Source organism: Eptesicus fuscus, chromosome 4 (assembly GCF_027574615.1).
Source record: "Eptesicus fuscus isolate TK198812 chromosome 4, DD_ASM_mEF_20220401, whole genome shotgun sequence".
Taxonomy (NCBI): Eukaryota; Metazoa; Chordata; class Mammalia; order Chiroptera; family Vespertilionidae; genus Eptesicus; species Eptesicus fuscus.
The window spans coordinates 22,861,215-22,881,247 of record NC_072476.1 but is presented as its reverse complement, the minus strand read 5'-3'; the positions used below and the strand labels follow the sequence as shown (position 1 = coordinate 22,881,247).

Sequence of the window (20,033 nt, the reverse complement as noted above, 5' to 3'; positions counted from 1 at the left end):
TTTCTCTCCTCAATCCAGCCTTCCACATGGGAGGACCCTCTTAGTTAGGGCCTAGAAAAACACAGGGTTTTCTCCTTTGACATGACTGCAAGGCCTCTCTGAGCTCCGAGGCGGTGTAGCCATTTTCAAAGGTGGCCATGGAGACTGCTGGGGGCCTGGTGAGGAGCACAGTGGATTCTTGGGTGAGGGTTAGCCCTTCCCTGGCAGACAACAGATTTCCTTCCTCCCTTCCCCCCACCATCCAGGATCTAGCCGCGGCTGAGAGGGCTCGCAAACAGGCAGACCTGGAGAAGGAGGAACTGGCCGAGGAGCTGGCCAGCAGTGTGTCAGGAAGGTATGAGACAGCATGGGATGAAGGGGGATCCTAGACCCAGATGATGGAGAGGCAACTCATAGGTGAGCCTCCTAGCCCCTCATTTTAATGCTGAAAATGACAGAACGTTCAAGTGAACTTGTAACAGGGGTCTCAGGGTTTCCACACCCTATGTGGGAGTGTGGCCAGTTTCATTCATTCTGAATGAACAGCATGGTGGGGACCGGGGTCATCAGGGAGGAGTTGGTCCTCATCCCAGGCCTGGCTTTGCTGACACCAACTGGGTATGAGTCCTGGTTCTCTACTTCCCAGCTGTGTGACTTTGGACAAGTCTCTAAGCCTCTCTGAGCCTTAGTTTCCTCAGTTATAAGTGAGGACAATCCTGAGGCATTGCTCCTCCAAGGACAGGGTGTTTCCTAAGCCAAGGGCAGACTGGAGGCCTCAGATGTGCTGTATCTCCCGTAGGAACACCCTTCAGGATGAGAAGCGCCGCCTGGAGGCCCGGATCGCGCAGCTGGAGGAGGAGCTGGAGGAAGAACAAGGCAATATGGAGGCCATGAGTGACCGTGTCCGGAAGGCCACACAGCAGGTGGGGGCCTGGGCACTAGAACAGCAAAAGCCCCACACTGGCTCAGTGACATGCATCACAGGCTGCTGTGTGCCAGGTCTGGGATGAGCTGAGGATAGCAGGGAGCCTGGGTGGGCCCGGGATGCTGCCTGGATGAGCTGCCTCTTGAGCTGGGAGTTAAAGGATGACCAGGAAGGAGGAGAGGGAGTGCAGAGGCTGCAGGAGAAGTTAGTCATCTCAGGGCACCCACAGGCTTTCATGCCCCCCACCTCACTACCTTCACCCTCCTCCCCAGGCCGAGCAGCTCAACAATGAGCTGGCCACGGAGCGCAGCGCAGCCCAGAAGAACGAGAGCGCAAGGCAGCAGCTAGAGCGACAGAACAAAGAGCTCCGGAGCAAGCTCCAGGAGATGGAGGGGGCAGTCAAGTCCAAGTTCAAGTCCACCATCGCGTCCCTGGAGGCCAAGATCGCACAGCTGGAGGAGCAGGTCGAGCAGGAGGCGAGGTACAGTGGGACCAGGGCTCCAATGACAGCCCGCTTGCCCCTGAGTGCTGGGAGGTAGATAGCCTCTCCGGGCATTGGTTGTGGCTCTGAAATAAACCATGTGGTACCCGAGCGGCAGCTGTGCTGGGAGAACTAGTGAGAACGCAGGAAAGGGCTGCGCCTGTACCTGGCCCAGAGGAAGCCCTGGGAATGTCATCTGCTCTCGGTAAACAGCGTGGTTCCTCAGTGACGCCAGCCAGCTCTCCCGGGAGCACATGTGGCTTTTCCTGATCTACATTAGCAGGAGGTCATGCTTACGGAGACACAAGTCCAAATCAACAACCATTTAGTACACGAACATGGGAAGGCTTCTCATGTTAATGGCGGGTCACCGAGCTGTAAGTTCACAGCACATTCGTGACCATCAGACTGTAAGGATTCTGACCCATTCTTCTTTTCTGTTTGGTAGCGGCTTTACTGATAACTCACTCTCACACAGTTCACCCATTTAATGTGTACAATTCAGTGGCTTCTAGTATATCCACAGGTAGGTCCCCCCTCACCACAGTCAACCGTAGAACCTTTTCATCACCCTCTATTTCCCACCCCCAGTCCTAAGCAACCAACCGCTGACCTACTTTCTGTCTCCTGGTCTGTTCTGGACATTTCATAGACACAGACTCATACAAGGCCTCTGTGACTGGCTTCTCTCACTGGGCACACGTTCTCAAGGTTTGCTCCTGCCACAGCAGGTGTCAGTGACTGCTTTTTATGGACGACTCCTAATCTTCTATCTGGTCGATTCATGGGATAAGCGCTGATTGGGAGCTCAGGAAAAGTGCCCACAGTGGGCGAGATGCCGGTCTGGTTTACATAGCGACTGCTCCCCCCTTGTGCGCAGAGAGAAACTGGCGGCTGCCAAGTCACTGAAGCAGAAGGACAAGAAGCTGAAGGAGGTCCTGCTGCAGGTGGAGGACGAGCGCAAGGCGGCTGAGCAGTACAAGGAGCAGGTACACTGCCCGCCGCCGCCGCCCGCCTCTCCCTCACTCGTCCCCCAGGACCTCCAAGGGGCCCCCTGACACTCACGCCTCTCCTTGACAGGCAGAGAAAGGAAATGTGAAGGTGAAACAACTCAAGAGGCAGCTGGAGGAGGCGGAGGAGGAGTCCCAGCGCATCAACGCCAACCGCAGGAAGCTGCAGCGGGAGCTGGACGAGGCCACTGAGAGCAACGAGGCCATGGGCCGCGAGATGACCGCGCTCAAGAGCAAGCTCAGGTGAGGCAGCCCAGCCCCGGGAGGGGGGTCCTCCCGGGCCGGGTGCTCAAGTAGGCCCGAGATGCCCACTGTGACTGTATTGACACAAAAGGCTACCTTTTCCAAAGCCCTCGCTTCTGTCCCAGGCTCTTCCTGCAGCAGTGTCCAGGCACACGGGGGCCCTGCCTCTGAAGAGCTCACCTTCTCTGTTCTTTAACAATCTTTGCCCATCATCCTGGTGAGGAGGAGGAGGGAGAAGCAGTTTCCTGTCTCCTGAACCTTATCTTCTGGCCTTTTCCTTCACCACCTTTCTCTAAAACTCAGGGTTCCTTGGCACTATTGGGGCTGGATAAGTCTTTGTTTTTTTATCATAGGGCCTGGCCTGTATATTGTAGGATGGTGAACAGCATCCTTGGCCCTCACACACCAGCTATAGTAGCGTTCCCACCAGCTATGACAACCTACACTGTCTCAATACACTGCCACATATTCTCTGAGGGTACAGTCACCCAAGTTTGAGAACCTGGCCCTAACTACACTGAGGTCTATTCTCTCTCCTGCACCTGTGTAACTTCTGGGTCTGAGGTGGGTAGGTCACCACTCTGCTCCTTGGGGCTCCTTCCCATCGCCGATTCCCTGAAATTTAGCTCTGAGCTTCCTGTCACACATTCTCTTACACCCCTCCAGCCTCTCGTGTCTTTGACCTTCTCTTTCCATGATCCTGCCACTCCACAGGCATTACCAGCAACTCAAGCCCTAATTTGACCTTCAGGCATCGCATCATTTGCCTGCTGCCACCTCCTGACTCCTGGGATCTTCAACCCATCTTCTCACAACCCCCACTGACTCCTTACCCAGCATCTAACCCAGGCTCAGGGGTTGCCATGAGCCTTTCACACATCCTCAATACCCTGAGCCCCTCTTGCTGTGCTGTACTTGTTAAAACAACCCAACTTCCCACCTTCTACAGCTCCAAGGGGTGTGAGAAAAGCAACCATGCTGGCTGTACTTCAGCCTCCCACTCTCTTGGAGATCTGCTTTTATTTTCTCCCTAAGATCACGATCTCCGCCCCGTCTCAGCTGATGACCTTACTTCCTATTGAAGCAAAAAATAGAAAGTAAACAAGCTCCCACTGCCCCATCAATTGACCTCCCTACATCTGTGCTCATTTCTTCTACTTTTTGCCCCATTTCTGGGCTGAACTGTCCAGCACCCACTAAGGCCAACCCCTCTGTTGGACTCCCCTCTTGTTTACTTGAGGATGCTGCTCCAGAAAATCTTACCTTCTTCCTCTGCCATGTTTCCCCTCCAGCGGAGTCATTGCATCAGCAGAAAAACCCTCTTAGCCTCACCGCTCCTCCTCCTCTTTTTTTATTTTCTAAATACATTTTTATTGATTTTTAGAGAGGGAGGAAGAGGGAGAGATAGAAACATTGATTGGCTGCCTCATTGATTGGCTGCCTCCTGCACGAGCCCACAACCCAGGCATGTGCCCTTGACTGGAATCGAACTCAGGACCCTTCAGTCTACAGGCCGACGCTCTATCCATTGGGCCAAACTGACTATGGCTCACTCCTCCTCTTGACCACAGACAGACTCTAATCCCATGGTCAGTCCTTGGTCCCAACCTGACTCAGCAGCACCGTCACTCCTCCTCCCTGTACTTTCTTCACTGGGCTTCCGACACCAGCCTCACCTGCTCTTTGGCCGTGGGCCTGCCCCAGGGTGCCAGCTTGGTTCTCTCTTCATGTCCACCGCTGTCACTCCTCCCTCGGTGATCTCAGCCAGCCCTGTGCCTTTAGATTTCCATCTCCTGACTCCCTAGTTTCTTCCTGGAACTCCAGACCCTGCTTGACATTCCCACTCAATACCTCATGGGCCACTAACACCTTACATGCCCCAACCTGAGCCTCAATTGAACCTCTTCACCCCAAACCAGCCCCTCTCCCAGTCCTTTCCAGCTCAACAAGTGGGATGATAAAGTTTCCATCAATTAACCCAGACCACAGACCTTGTATTCTTTTACTTTTCTCTCTCCCTCATACCCTGCATCCACAGACCTTGTATTCTTTTACTTTTCTCTCTCCCTCATACCCTGCATCCAATCTGTCAGAAAATCTGGTCAGCTCCCTTAAAAATACTATATATCCAGAAGCCAACCACGTCTCTTGCCACCCTGGTCCATGCCACCCTCCTCCCATCTCAACAACTTTCGCAGCTTCCTCAGGCCTCCCTGCTTCCATGCTCTCAACACAGCAGCCAGAAGAATCCTGTTCAAATGGAGCTGGATCATGTCTCTCCAATGGTTGGTTCCACTAGGTCCTTCACGATCTCTGTCCACTGCCTCCTAAATTACTCCCTGACCGCTCCACACAGTGCCTCGGGCTCTGCCTGGAATGCTCTTCCCCCAGCTCTCTGCACAGCTGACTCACTCTTCCTTTCCTTCAGAGGTTTACTCATCTCTCTTACTCCCTAAAATTTCCAACCTTACTCCCTACAGTTCTCTCTTACCTCCCTGTCACCATGGAACCTGCTGTGTATTGTACTTACCTCATTCATGATCTGTCTCACTCTCACCTGCAAGCCCATGAGCACAGAGGTTGTGTCTGGTGATTCATCCCCAGCGTCTGCGGTAGAGCTGGGCGCAGAGTCAACCTTCCATCATTGGGTCAGAGATGATGTTTCTCTAACCTGTCATTCTCAACCACCTTTGCCTCTCACTACCTGCACTACTGATAACTTGATATTTTCTTTTACATTAACTGTGTTAATCATAAACTACCACCCCTCTATTGTTAAACCAGCATCACCAGGTAACGATTAAATTAAATACAGTGAAAACAATAGTGAGTTCTAGCTATTGTGGCCACAAATTGATGACTATGACCTTAAGGACTACTTCTCAGTTAAAAAGCAAGGGACAACCACATGAGCACCAAGTAGACTTTTTCTATCCAATGGCATGCCCAGGAGCCCTCGGAAGTCAATTGGCATGTAGCTTAGAGACTTTGAGAACCACTACATGCGGGGAAAGCCCAAACCCCTTTCAGAAGAGGGAAGAGAACAGCTGGTTCAGGGTACCGGATTCAGGAATGAGCCCCAGTCCCAGCATAATGAGGGGCCTGATGGAATGGAAACCAGGCCTAACCTCTCAGGTCCAGCAGTGGGGCAACCCCCAGGATTGACGGTCAGTGGGAGAGCTGCTCTCACCACAAAGACCCCAGACACTCCTCAGTGGCTGGGAAAGTAGTCAGCCACTCCTGCTCTCACCCCTTTGCTGTCACTACTCCCTCTTCTTGGGACACTCCGAACATCCCTTGTGGGTTCTACCCCAGACAACTAACCCTTCTCAAGCCATCCAGGCCTGTATGGAAGAAACCATTATTTTACAGTCCTAACATGAACATACACATAACGTAAGCTGAAGATGGGTCAGACCTTTTCTGCCTTCTCAGAGTCTTCTAGATGTACTAAACCTAAAATCAAGCATAGGTCTTCCTCAAAATAGAGCTTTGAGTGAGGCTGGGAGCCTAGCCAACTCCTCAGAGGAACTGCAAACAAGTTTCATAGTTTTACCAGCCAGATAAATCTCGACACAAGCCCTCCTGGGCCTGTCTAGCATCCCCATCATGTGCCACATTGCCAGTCATCTGCCGAAGGCGTCCACTTCTACCTGCTTGCCCAGGCATAAAAGGCAATGAAGACCAAGTAGTAACAGTGAGACCTTGCAGCAGGTGCTCAGTCTGGGACTGTTTCCAGGTAGAACTTTGAACTAGCTTACTCACATGCCTTTACCTTCCTGAACAGGTCTGCATAATGGGAGGAAGCCACCTGCGTTCCTAAAAGAAGCTCACAAGGACAGAAATTTGCGTTTTGATTTTAAAGAAGTAGCTTGTCCTTTTGTGTGCCAGCCTGGCTTTAGATCAGTGGCTCTCAACCTTTTTAATGCCACGAACCTTTAATACAGTTCCTCTTGTTGTGGTGACCCCCAACCATAAAATTATTTTCGTTGCTACTTCATAGCTGTAATTTTGCTACTATTATGAATTGTAATGAAAATATCTGTGTTTTCCGATGGTCTTGAGCGACCCACAGGTTGAGAACTGCTGCTGTAGAGCCCAACACCATCAGAAAACAGATATTTACGATTCATTAACAGTAGCAAAATTACAGTTATGAAGTAGCAATGAAAATAATTTTATGGTTGGGGGTCACCACAACATGAGGAACTGTAGTAAAGGGTGGCGGCATTAAAAAGGTTGAGAACCACTGCTTTCGATGCTTTGTTGGCAGATTGACTTAAAAGTGCCTGTAATTATTTAATTAAAGCAAATGCCTCCATGACTGAAAAGGTACTTAAATGGGCTCCCTCCCGTCTGCCTAATGATAACCACCAAGGACTCTCTCTCTCTGTTTCAGAGGCCCCCTCCCCCAGGAAACTGCGCAGTGACTCACCAGGTATCATGCCTTCAGCTTTGCTGCGGCCCCTGTGTTACACTCAGTTTCCATTTCCTTTCTGCCCATCGCGCCCTCCCTGCCCCTTTTTTTGGCCCTTGCAAATTTCTCTGAGATTCCTGCAAAATCTGAAGGCTTGGACATCTTAGTTCAAAACTGTCCTTCATCCCAACCAAGATCAACACAAGATGACCTTGTGCCTTGACCCATTCTCCTTCCCCCCTTCCGCTTCGGCATGACACGGCCCCGAATGTGTCCCTGTCACCACACGGTGATGACAGCTTAGAGGCTGTGTCACTTAGATTGTTCTTACCTGCGTGAGAGGGCTTCTCTTACACTGCTAGGGACACTCGCCCTCCCTCGTCCAGCTAACACTGCACGGAGCAGGTATGACAACGCCACGATGTGGGTACACTCCTGGAGAATGGCTTCAGTCTGGCTGGCCTAGTTCACTAGTCAGAATTAACAAAGCACAGGTTCACGGAAGCACAGCCCAGAAATCTGCCCCCTCACCCCCCAGGGTAGGGTTTCACAAATTTGTCCGCAAGGAAAATGACAGCTCGCCATAATGCCATCCAAGTCCTGGGGCTGCGAGGGGCTTCAGCAAGGCCTGGCTCCTGGCTGCATTTTCAGCGTGCGAGGGTGACGTGAGCCACCACAGAGCTGGCGGAGTCCTGGCAGAGCCTCTTCCAGAGTCTCACTGCACGTACTCACTCACGGATAGGGGGGATGGGTACCCAAGACTCTAGGAAGTGCCTGGGGCCCTTCACAAGGCAGAGTTAAGAGGTCTGGATGTCTCTGGGGGTCTAACAACCTTTTCATACGTACAGTTAGGCACCTGGGGCCTGGTTTTCCTCTCATCCTCCTGAGAGGCCGGGCAAGCCCTGGCGGCGTCTGTCTTCTCTTTTCAAGAATCTCAGCTTTGCTGTCACTACTCAAATACTTAAAGCTGGATGAGGTCTTGGCAGGAGCTTTTAGCCTCCAGGACACACAGCTCCCGAACTCTCCTGCCAGCTCATTGGGAACATAGGATTAGATGAACTCTAGGGTCGCCTGGAGCATGGGACCCACAGATAATGGGGGCCCCAGTCCTCGTGAAGCAGCCGGTGCTTACACCCTCATGCTGGTCCCTGCTGGGCCAGCAGCGCCTCGAGTAAGTTCTCTGAGCCCACAAATAGAACCCACATTCCCCAGGACCAGGCCCTTTAAGAAAACCTTTTACAGGGGTCCCTTACTTCCTGGGACAGTTATAGCCAGTGTCAACCTTTGCCTAGGATTTTAAAGCAGTCCCCTCAAGACAGACACACCTGAACCAGAACAACAGGCTCACAGGGCTGAAGCCTCGACAGGGGACTTACAATGACTCAGGGAGTTTCCTCCTTAGACCAAGGAGCATGCCTATCAATTAACAAATACTCTTCCAGGAGGCAGGGTGCCTAGAGCCTGGAAGAACAGGAGGCACTGATTCCGGCCCCAGGCCACCCACCAAGTTTGAACCGGGGTGGAAGTAGGGGAGAGCCTGGCCTGCTGCTCCCCCAGGGCTCCGAGACCCTGCTCTCTGGCCCAAATTCCTAGAAAAAGACTTTTAAGGTTGCACTCGAGAGAGATGGAAATTCAGTTTTAAGGGAGTGGGAGGCCTAGAAGTTGGCCTGAGTCTAGCTGGGAGTGGCTACAACTTTAAGTATTTATTCCTGATCGCCGTACTTTGGGGGTGCCATCCTCTGCACCTAGTGGGTCTCTCCCACCCTCAGACCCCAATCCTGTTGGGATTCCCCCTCTCAGCGATCAGGATCCTGTAGGCCTTGCTTATGCCTCCAATCTGACCTGTCCGCGTTGTTCTTAACTCAAGTATCAATAACTGGGATGGGCTCACCTTCGTGGCTTTTCTGTCCAGGCTTTGCGTGGTCAAGCGGGTCGTTTTTCTTACAAAGTCTGCTTTCTTCTTAGACATCCTAAAATGATTTAAGACCTGACATCTGAATCAGGTCAAAACAGGGCCAGGTGGCCAGAGCCCCATGCAGTTATTGGTTGTGGCCACTGAAAAGGAGGCAAACATTCCTTCCAAACCGTGAAGGTTAAGTGCAGGTGGAGCTGACTCTTCCTCCTCCTGCCAGCCCGCCCTCCTATGCAAAGCCTCACTGCAGGTGACGAGGGTCACCTGAGGGTAATGCAAGTGGTCACTCAGGGCATCAGGCAGGACAGAGGAGCCGGGAACGGCAAGGACAGAAAGGGGTGTCCTACCAGCTAGAGCTAAAATACACCTTGGATTAACAGGTTCCATTTATTTTTCTAACACATACTCATTGAGCACCTATTATAAGCCAAGAATGGTGGCTGCCATGATGAGTAAAAACAGAGGAGACCCCCACCCTGGGGAAATGCAGCCCAAGAATTCTGTTCCACAAAAGCTGGGTGCCGAGTTGCCTGTAACCAGAGCAACCGCGCCTTCCCTCTCAGGCTGCCCTTAACATCATTTCCACCTTCTTCCGGTTGAAAACCTAAAACCCTTCCCTCTTCCCCGCTCTAAAGGCAAGGTGCAGGATGAGAACATTTCTCCTTCATACCTACTCCACAGGGTATGAGTAAACCCAGCGGACGTGGTCACCGCAGACCAGGATCCTGGAGTCGGTGAATGACTAGCCAGACATTTTTTAAAGCCAGGGGTTCTGCTTTGAAGAACCTACTTTTCCCCACTCCAGCTGATCAAACGTAACCATACCTTGGAACTGGTCAAGATTTGCTGACTTCAACCTCAACATTTGTGTCTCATATGAGTTTTTTATTTCCCTTTCTATAAGTCTCTTACGACAATTTCTATACTAAAGAAACATGTGTTTTCTTAAAACCCACAGGCGAGGAAACGAGACCTCTTTTGTTCCCTCTAGAAGGTCTGGAGGACGTCGGGTTATTGAAAACGCGGATGGTTCAGATGAGGAAATGGATGCTCGTGATGCAGACTTCAACGGAACCAAAGCCAGTGAATAGACAAACTTGCTGAAAACAAAAACAACACCCAGTGGACTCTGCTTAGCACTGTCCAAATCCATTTTCAAATTCCAGACCTCACAAACACCCCTCACAATGAACATAACACCTCCCTGTGCTCAGGGCATCCATTTAAGTTTTGAATCATGTACCAAACGAGAAAAACCAACAGGAGACACAGACACACCCACTCCCCCTCTATCAAGGAATTGTGCCGAGGTTTTGAGTTTTTAGATAAATAGATCCACAGTAACTTAATCACTGGCAACTTAGTTTACATAAAATGGGGAGAAAGTCACCAAAGATGGGTGCCACCGCCCCTCCCACTCCCAAGCCATTCCCTACCCCGTGTACCCTTCCAACATCGTGAGTAGGACCTGGTTTGAAAATTCTTCCCCGTCCTGGTTACCACACCTCAGATGCACACCGTTCACTGAGACCAAGTGCCTTCCGTAGTCACCTGAATTAAAAAGGAGACACTGCTCGAGTGGACAAGAGCAGGAATGTTACACTGTTTTATATGCACCCCGACTGTATTTAAGGACACCCTCACAAATAAATAAAAGGATATAAACCACTGGAACAGAGTCGGCGCTGTTTTCTACAGAGCGAAAGAAGGGGGGGGGGAGGTGCGACCCTAAGAAGTGAAGGTTACTTCTTAAATGGAAAAACTGAGGCCTAGGGAGGTGAAATAAATCGCCCAAGTTCCCACCTGGCAAAAGAGCAGCTGCAAAGTGAGTCTGTGCAAGGGGCTTCTCCAGCCAGGAGGGGGGGGGGAAGCTCGAGGCTGAGAGAGGAACATGATCAGGAAGAACATCTTTATCCATCAAAACCAGTACGTATGTGATGTGAGGAACACAAGACTTCCTTGAATTTTTAAAGTTAAAACACAAGACTTCGCACAGCAGGGTTTGACAGACTCTGTAAAGGCCAGAAAGTAAATATTTTAGTTTACATATGGTCTCTGTCACAGATTCATTTTTTTTTAAAACAACCCTTTAAAAACATAAAAACCATGTTTAGCGTGAGGACCATAAAAGACCAGGCCGTGGGCTTTTCCTTCCTCAGCCGGAGGCTCCAGACAGAGATTCCTTGCAAAAGTTCCTTCCACACAAAGGAGTCCATGCACCAACCCCGGGGGCTCAGGCAGATTTGAGAAGAGAGCAAATATGGAACCGGCAAAGGCTCAGCTGAGCGACCAGATGCTAATATACCCTGAACACTACACAAACGTGTCCCAAGTGCAGTTTGAAGACGTTGATTCGAAGGGAAAACTTTAAAAAGTGGGGTTTTTCATATTTAATTACTTCGTTAGGAAGCAAGCTTTTCAACACCATATGAGCAAACACAGTAGCACACACAAAGCATTTACTGACCACCACACACTAGTTGAAAATTAGTTTCTCTTGATTTTATTCTTTTAAAAAAATAAAAGTACATCTTTTCCCCATTACAGGTTAGAATGTTTCTAGGATAATGAACCAGGCACTGAAGTTTAATTCCCTGTTGAATTTCAGTAGCACTTGAAAAGTTCTATTTTCAAAGCAAGGATATTTTTGCTGTTCTTTTGGAAAAATAACTTAGTTACAAAAGGAAGGCCGTTGAACTACACACATGCTCCTGGATTCATGTCTTCTTTTTACGTGCGATGGAGAGCGTGAGACAGCAGTTCCCAGCAGAGATAAGCATGTGCCCCGTCCACGTTGAAAATCCTGTGTGCGTTTCTTCTTTCACAAGGAAGCTTCAACAATCCTGGTGGTTTGAACCTTATTTGAAGGTTACCCTGATTATTTCATTATGGCCATCAATGAAATTCTACTCTTAAAGGCTGTATTTCCAAGGCCATTCCACCCACATGACTTTGAGGGTCCTGAAGCAGAGGTCACCCCATGCCAGGGGTGGGGCGCAGGACAAATAACGGTCGGGACACACGTAAACAGGAAAGATTTTCCACTGACCTGGTCCACGCAAAATATACTCTGAAACGCAAGCACACCTCTAAAAGCGTCAATGAGCCAGATTAGAAAGTGTGGGAGGTACACTACACAGTTTTAATCAGCACATGCCTAGTCTGCTCTCTGCTCTTAGAGGTGATCTCAGTGTGCCGACCCTTGCTGTCCACGCAGTGTTGAGAGACTTTGTTCTGGAAGACAGCTCCAGGTGAACGGGACTGGGGAGCCCGAGGTGGGCTCAGATCCCTTTGCAAGGCGTCTCCCTCCGGACGTTAAAAACACTCTCAGGACTTGGGTCAGCTCACAAAGATGGGGTAGCCTCAGCACTCACACTCAGAGCCCTTTCCAGCAGGTCCAGTTTGTCCCTGTCCATCTGCAACACACCGACATGGAGGCTGGGACTGAGACGGCATTCCACAGGGTCAACCACCAGGGCCACGGGCAATGGCCTCAGTCCTTGGCTAGTGTGACTGCTTGCCCTTATTTCTCAAACTACCTTAAAAAAAAACAAAAACCTAGTGTGAAGAGGGGACGAAAGGTAACAACTCCCGAACAGACACCAGTGGCTTTGCTTCTGCGGATTTCCTAAAGCAACAGCTTGACTACACCCTGGGCGGACGGCAGCGACGGTGAGGACAGATTGGAAGGCGGCTTCCCAAACTCCAGGCGTTTTCCCGACCTTCAGACAGAGCAAACCAAATTAAGCGGACATTACAGCTGTTACGACTGACTAGCATCGGGGCCCACAGTTATAAGAATGAATATCAACCCTCAGGAGCAGGGTCACTGCGTCTCAATTTTCTCTCCTGTGAAATGAAGGAAAGGACACTGGCTGTCTAGCGCTCACATTCCCAAGGCCACACCGGAGGCCCAGGTGCAGAAGACCCTCTAAAAACACCCACTGTAGCCGAAACCGGTTTGGCTCAGTGGATAGAGCGTCGGCCTGCGGACTCAAGGGTCCCAGGTTCGATTCCGGTCAAGGGCATGTACCTTGGTTGCGGGCACATCCCCAGTTGGGGGTGTGCAAGAGGCAGCTGATCGATGTTTCTCTCTCATCGATGTTTCTAGCTCTCTATCCCTCTCTCTTCCTCTCTGTAAAAAATCAATAAAATATATTTAAAAAAAAAAAGAATGCACATATTTAAAAAAATAAAAAATAAATAAAAAAAATAAAAACACCCACTGTAAAGGTCTGGAAGTTACGTGCGTTGCCACAGAAAACGATTCTTCATTTCCTGTCACCTGTCTGCCAGGGACCCACCAAATTGTAGCTTGGGGTCCAATAAGATGGTGGCACATCTTAGAAAGTTACTGATGCTGGAAGCTGTCCTGATTTTCTTCAGGCAAGAAAGTAAATGAAGCCATGAGAGGTCAGATTTGTTTTCCAATCCAGTGACTGGCTTCAGGATTCTAGTCTGGATGGAATTTATTGCCAGTTTCCAGAAGGTTCTAAAGTTTGTTTTGTTCTTTAGTTTTTTATTTAAATCCTCTTCTGGAGGAAGCAGAGCAGTATTAGAAGCTCAAGTCTCAGACAAGTGATTTATACAGGACATCCTCACAGCGTGACCAGGAGCTGGGGCTGCAGAATCTGATAATAAACACAAGCCTCTCCTTGGCCATTTGCCCAAACAGAGGACACCACCTAACTCTGTCTCCAGGGATGGGGTAGAGTTCACTGACATAAACCTGCAACTTTTAAAAAATGGCTTTCGGGCCCGACTTGTGCGGCCCAGTGGTTGAACGTCAATCTATGAACCAGGGGGTAATGGTTTAATTCCAGTCAGGGCACATGCCTGGGTTGCAGGCTCGATCCCCAATAGGGGTTGTGCAGGAGGTAGCTGATCGATGATTCTCTCTCATCATTGATGTTTCTATCTCTCTTCCTCTCCCTTCCTCTCTGAAATTAATAAATACATGTGTGCGCGCGTGTATTATATATACCTATAATAATAAAAGTGTAATATAATAATAAAAGCGTAATATGCTAATTAGATTGGACGTCCTTCCGGACGACCTTCCAGAGGAAGCCGGGGCTGCAAGGGAAGCCCGGGTCCCGGGTACCAGAGGGAAGCCAGAATGGCAGCCAGAAGGCGTACTCTTGCACGAATGTTGTGCATCCGGCCTCTGATTTTTTTTTTTTTTTTAATGGCTTTTGGTCAGAGCTAGTTAGAGGTTCCCACCTCAAGTGACAGCAAAAGGTACTGACCCTTTATCACCCAGAGGCACGCTGGTGCTGCTTGACCGTCTGTCACCACCATCTCTGTTCTTGCTGGCTCGCCCTGAGGTGGGGCCACCTGTCCGGTTTGGGGACTGCTCGTACACGAAGTTCCGGCAGGATGCGAGTTTGGACTCCAGTGCCTGGAGAGAAATAGGCTTTCATCTCTCAAGTTAAAGACAAGAACTCGTATCTCTCACTGGAGCCTAAAGCAGTGTGTTGTGCACTGGAATTCCCAAGTGGGGCCCAAAGGAATCCAATGCACAGCCAACTTAGACCTGCAAGCCTAAGATATTTGGCTGCTTCCTGGAAATCACTAACTCTACCGATTATCCAACCCTGCCTATGGGAAATATGGAGGTTTGAACAAGGACTTTGCTGTGAACAGACCCGACAAAAACCAAAAGGGCACTGAAACCCCTGCCCCCAAAGCTTCTCTACACTCTAACTGCAAAATATTCAGAGAACTGTTCATATAACAGAAAACCAGATGATCCAAAGCCCAAAGTAAAAACGTAAGAAAGGAGTTGCAAGCTCCTATTAAGTTGCAGCTCTGAATACATACATTTTGGTTGATGACAGACTGACAGGAGTTAAATTATGTGGCCTTCTGAGCATCATTTTAAAAAATAAAATGAAAAACTACAAAGAATACCTGTTATTTCTTAAGCACAAAAGAATCCTTCCCTGTAATTAATATAAAACCTATTAAGTTCCCTGCTCTAGCTTTTCAAGATTTTCTCTTTAACTCCCTGAGAAATAAAGAGAAGGCAATTTTCAAATGTTTCTGTTTTTTCAAATTAAGAAGAAAAAAAAATCATCACACACCATTTGAACTCCCCAAATTCCAAGGAAAAAATGGTACAGGGAAAGAAACATCTAGCCAGGTATCAAAGGGATGACTTAGAGTCAGGGCCCACAGAAGCGTCCACGATTCTAAAGGATGCGACACACCCAGAGCTACACCTAGAACTCATGAACTCCCTGCTAAAGGCGAAAGGAAGTGGTAAGGTCGTCCCTCGCCAACTTCCTGAAGGACAGGCAAGAAGCCACAGCAAACCCAGGGAGGCGCCAGTCAGTCTTACCCCTACTTTCCGCAGCAGGTCGCCCACGATGTTGAGGGCTGATATCCGGGCCGCAGGCGTGAGGGGGGTCCCACCTGTGGAGTCATCTAGACCTGGGTGTGCAAAAGGAAGTACATGTAACACCAACCCACAGTCATAAGTCTGTGCACTGACATCGCTAAATGCAAAATCCCAGGGGCAGGCGGGGGAGGCTACTCTTGCCTTGGATTCTGGATGCTTCCCTGTTTCATTCAATAGTTAGTTAACTATCTCACACAGTAAGAGCCTATTTAATGACCAACCTGTAACAGCCTTACAAGGACTATATTAAATATTTATCTTTACATGTTATTCTTCTACAACTAAATCAACGCAAGCCCTGAAATCCTAGGAATTCCACGTAGCAATTTAACACCAAGAGCCTCTGAGCCAACCACACTTGTAAGGGTTCTACTCTGCAGAGCCGCCCTCCTCAAAGCAGACCAGGCACCAGCAGCACAGAATCACTTGGGCACTTGCTAGAAACGCATCTCAGGCCCCGCCCAGACCTACTGAATCCGAGGTGCATTTAACAAGATGCCCAGCCTGCCAAAGTGTGGAAAACACTGCTCTAGACTGGGAGTCTGCAAACCTCACCAGTCTCTTCACTCCCAGGGATGAGCTAAGGGATAAAGCAGTGTATAGCAGTGCAAGCCCAGGAGCCAGCCTGCTCTGCCATTCACTAGCTGGGTGGCAAGCCCCTCAACTCAGGCCTCTGTCTCCTCAGCCATCAAACAAGGGCAGCACTTTCATTATTTGCACTTTGGGCCTGTGGTGAGAATTCAGTCAGGTTACATATATGTATGTATGTATATGCATGTATGTGTGTGTGTGTGTGTGTGTGTGTGTGTGTGTGTGTATGTGTATGCAAAGCACTTTAAGCCGGGTGACTGGCACATACTGAGCACTCAATAATTTTATATTATTACTATTATTATTTGCTATTAAGTAACCCTTCAGAATCTCACAATTAATCAGCAGAGAGGCTGGGGTGAAAACTCAAATTCCTCATTTTTACAACACAGCACAGGTCACAGTGGCTCCATTTCTAGTTGGCTATATTGCTGGACCCACAAAACTCTTTTTATTTGGTTACCAAAATTTCACATCTGGAAGAGTTCATATTCAACAAGAGGATTCCTGGCTTCTGGTGAAGAATGGAAATGTCTACTAATGCTGGGCCTAAATTTCCTGTGGCAGGAGCAGAGCCCCCTCCAAATGAGGCTTCCGTCTTCCAGCTCATCCCAGACTCCACTGCTCTCTATTGCCTCACACGCAAGAGGCTCTTCTCACGTGCCTCAATGCTCTGCCCTGTGAGCACCCCAGTTTGCATCCTGCTGTCTAGCCCAGTCCAATTTCTCTCTCACTCAGGAAAGCTTTGTGAAGCAAAGAAAGTCCTCCCAACTCCATTCTCCTTACCACGTCTGCACGTCCCCGGTGTGGTGAAACTAGAGCTGGGTGCCCGATGTGCCACAGGAGTGGACGGCACTGAGCCCGTGGCCTGCACGGCTATGTCTGTCCTTTCAGCTGCCACCGAGCTGGGCATGGGAGTCCTGGGTTTCTCCTGCTTTTGCTGCACAGCCAATTCCTGCCGCAAATCTGCACGAGGGAAAGAATTCAGATTAAGCCTTTGCATTGGGTGATGGGAATGGAGATGTGGAAGGGGAAGGGGTCAGCAGTAGACACTGATCAAGGAAAAGAAGTATCAGGGTGAGAAACTCCAGCTAGAAACCTTGAATGACATGAAACCCACAGGATATTGCCTACCAGGCTTGTAAAACTACATGATTTTTCTTTTGAGTAAAAACCAAAAGGTGTAAAAAAAATTGACTATGGCATTGATACACTAATGCTTTTATTGTTTCAAAAGATGCCAATGTAGAATTCTAGGTGAAAAAATATGCTTCCCCAGCCCATCCCCAAATGCCCCTCCCTCACACATCAACCATAACATGGAGATCTTTCCAATCCCTTTTCTCTGCATTTTCAAATATATGATTTATACAGGGTGGGACAAAGGTAGGTTTACCGTTGCTCATATGGAAAATAATACAATCCTATCTAATAAAGAGGGAATATGCTAATTGACTGCTCTGCCCTCAAAGATGGCAGCTCCCATAGCCAATAAGGAAGGAATATGTTAATTGCTGCCCCACCCTCAAAGATGGCAGCACCCACTGCCAATAAGGAGGGAATATGCTAATTGACTGTCCCGCTCTCAAAGATGGCAGCGCCCACAGCCACAAGATGGCTGTGCCCAGTCCCTTCAGCCCCCCAAGGCCGGTCCGAGGCGCAGGCAAGCCTCAGATGGCGGCTGCCCAGCTGCCCAGGGCTGCCCGAGGCTCAGGTAACCAGGGCTGGCCGAGGCTTGCACTGCTGGCAGTGGCAGCAGCAGAGGTGTGATGGGGTGTCGCCTTCCCCTGATTGCTGGGAGCCCTTCCCCTGAGGGCTCCCAGACTGTGAGAGGGGGCAGGCCGGGCTGAGGAACCCCTGCCTCCAGTGCATGAATTTTCATGCACCAGGCCTCTAGTAATTAATAAATAGTAATACAAGAATAAACTATGTTTCGCATACTCAGAACGGTAAACGTACTTTTGCCCCACCCAGTATGTATATCTATTAATCATCTAATATGAATGATTTTTAGTTAGCATAAACAGAAACATACATCTACTGTCTATGACTTATCTTCCTCCTTCCTCCCTTCAGTGGCCTGTCCTAACAATTGTCCTATAATTGCATTTATATCTATACCGTTAGTTTAAATATCGGTTAACATTGCACAAAGTAAGTCTATGTAATTTATTTAACCACTTCCTAACATTTAGGAACAGCTACTCTTAAAAAAAAGAAAGAAAAGCCAAGTTTAATATATTTTTACTGATTTCAGAGAGGAAGGGAGAGGGAGAGAGATATAGAAACATCAATGATGAGGGAGTATCATTGATCGGCTGCCTCCTGCATGCCCACCACAGGGGATCGAGCCCACAACCTGGGCATGTGCCCTTGACTGGTATCAAACCCAGGACCTTCCAGTCCGCAGTCCAATGCTCTACCCACTGAGCCAAACCAGCTAGGGCTGAGCTTTTCTTTTTAATCCCCCTTCTACTGGCCACACATTATAAACTAAATGTTATAAACAATTAACTGGAACTTTAAGTGTGGTCCCACACCCTCGGACCAGACAGCCTGTGTGCCGAGCAGGGCGCAGATTTCCAGCAAAGGTGACACCAGGCAGTGCTCTCAGGGAGGGAGAGTGGACAGTGCTGGTGAGGGCAGGGGGTACAAAGCCCAGGCCTCCTGACCTCTGGCTTCATCCTTCAGTCTCTGGACAGATTCTAGAAGATTCTCCTTCTCATCAAGCTCGCTCTCCAAGAAGGCATTTCTCTCAATGGCTTGATTCAAGCGCTGCTCAAAGTCTTCCAGAGACATGATCGTTGCCCTGGGGAAGAGAAAAGCAAAGTTGTCCAAGAGAGCAATCGGCAACATTCATCTGCTGCCTACACACTGGGAGATGAGAAGGGTTAGACACATGAGGGCGTAAGTCCCAGAACAGGCACTTCCTAGACACCCCAGACCTGAGCAAGCCAAGGCCTTCATCTTCGGGGACCTGACTCTTCATCTGCAGAATGGGAACTGTCTTAGCTCATGAGGTGCACAAAACTGTACTGAGGATTAAATGAGATAACATCCATACAAAACTTAGCAGTGAGCCAAGGCCTCAGTAGGACCAATCGACTGCCAACAGGTCCATCTTCTCTTGAAGACGATCACTGCACAGTACTCAGAATATCCGACTAAAATGCACACACGATGTAATCACATGCATTTAAACAGATAAACGAAACTATCTTTAATTTCTCAGGTACCACAAAACATTTAGAAGTTCAAAATGCCCAGCCCTAGCCCAGCTGCTCTGTTAACAACCACTTCTTGTGGACAGTGTAGACACATTCCAGTGGAACGCTGTGTGACAGGCACTGAGAAGTGCTGGGTAAAGAAAGTTACCTTTTCTGAGGCACTTGCACAGTTTCCTCGTATGCAAAGCGGGGACAGTGCCTCCACAGGGGTTTGGGGTGGGGACAAGTAGAGTAATACAGGAAGCGTGCAACAGATGTTTCACACATACTGTAAGTGCTTAATAAATGTCAGCAATTTTTATTACTGACCCCATGTTTGTCTCCAGAAGACCTTTAACATCCCGTTCACTGTATCTCACGGTGATGAGAAGCATCTGTTAGCAGTGGACCCCAGGAGTTAACACCTGTCTCTCCCACATAAGACTAGCTAAGTGTCCTTGGATAACCCCATGTCTCTGGGCCTTCAACAGCAAAGTGGGATTGACTCACTGATTTATTCAACATATCCTACTATGTCCAGATTGAGTCATATTAGTACCTACCCTCAAAGGTAAATAAGATAAAGTTACCAAAAGGGCCTGAAGGAAAACAACAAAGGGACACTATTTAGGAGTACAACACTGGAATCAGTTAAAATAACCCTAAGGCTGACATGTCAAACAACAAAAAAGATAAAATACACATAAGAATTTATGATAAAGATGGCATCATAATCATTGATGAAATATGGGTAGTTCAATTCTAGGTTTGAGGTCTATTGGATAGCCACCTAGAAAAAACTAATGTTGGATCTATATACCTCATACTGTACCCCCAATATAAATTCCACCTGGATCAGAAATTTA

General features: G+C 48.9%; 2 protein-coding genes across 8 annotated transcripts in view; one reads left to right on the top strand and one right to left on the bottom strand.

Moving 5' to 3' along the window:
* The window catches only part of MYH11 (myosin heavy chain 11), a 119,117-nt gene extending 108,484 nt beyond the window's left edge, over positions 1-10,633 (top strand). The window contains exons 37-42 of the mRNA XM_054714752.1: positions 246-334; positions 779-902; positions 1,177-1,385; positions 2,266-2,374; positions 2,466-2,638; positions 9,926-10,633. Of these exons, the coding sequence (XP_054570727.1) occupies positions 246-334; positions 779-902; positions 1,177-1,385; positions 2,266-2,374; positions 2,466-2,638; positions 9,926-10,058 (837 nt within the window). The 3' untranslated portion in view covers positions 10,059-10,633. The remainder of the gene's footprint in view (positions 1-245; positions 335-778; positions 903-1,176; positions 1,386-2,265; positions 2,375-2,465; positions 2,639-9,925) is intronic.
* An 814-nt stretch (positions 10,634-11,447) lies between these two features.
* NDE1 (nudE neurodevelopment protein 1) overlaps positions 11,448-20,033 on the bottom strand; it is a 33,903-nt gene continuing 25,317 nt past the window's right edge. For 3 of the 7 annotated variants that reach the window (XM_028145464.2, XM_008141548.3, XM_054714758.1), the window contains exons 5-9: positions 18,634-18,770; positions 16,748-16,927; positions 15,311-15,402; positions 14,217-14,368; positions 11,448-12,689 (exon numbers count right to left, since the gene is read on the bottom strand). In XM_028145464.2, the coding sequence (XP_028001265.1) occupies positions 12,596-12,689; positions 14,217-14,368; positions 15,311-15,402; positions 16,748-16,927; positions 18,634-18,770 (655 nt within the window). In that variant the 3' untranslated portion in view covers positions 11,448-12,595. Of the gene's footprint in view, positions 12,690-13,193; positions 13,348-13,380; positions 13,599-14,216; positions 14,369-15,310; positions 15,403-16,747; positions 16,928-18,633; positions 18,771-20,033 lie in introns of those variants that run through there. The other 4 variants (XR_008555780.1, XM_054714761.1, XM_054714760.1 and 1 more) reach the window with 4 other exon arrangements.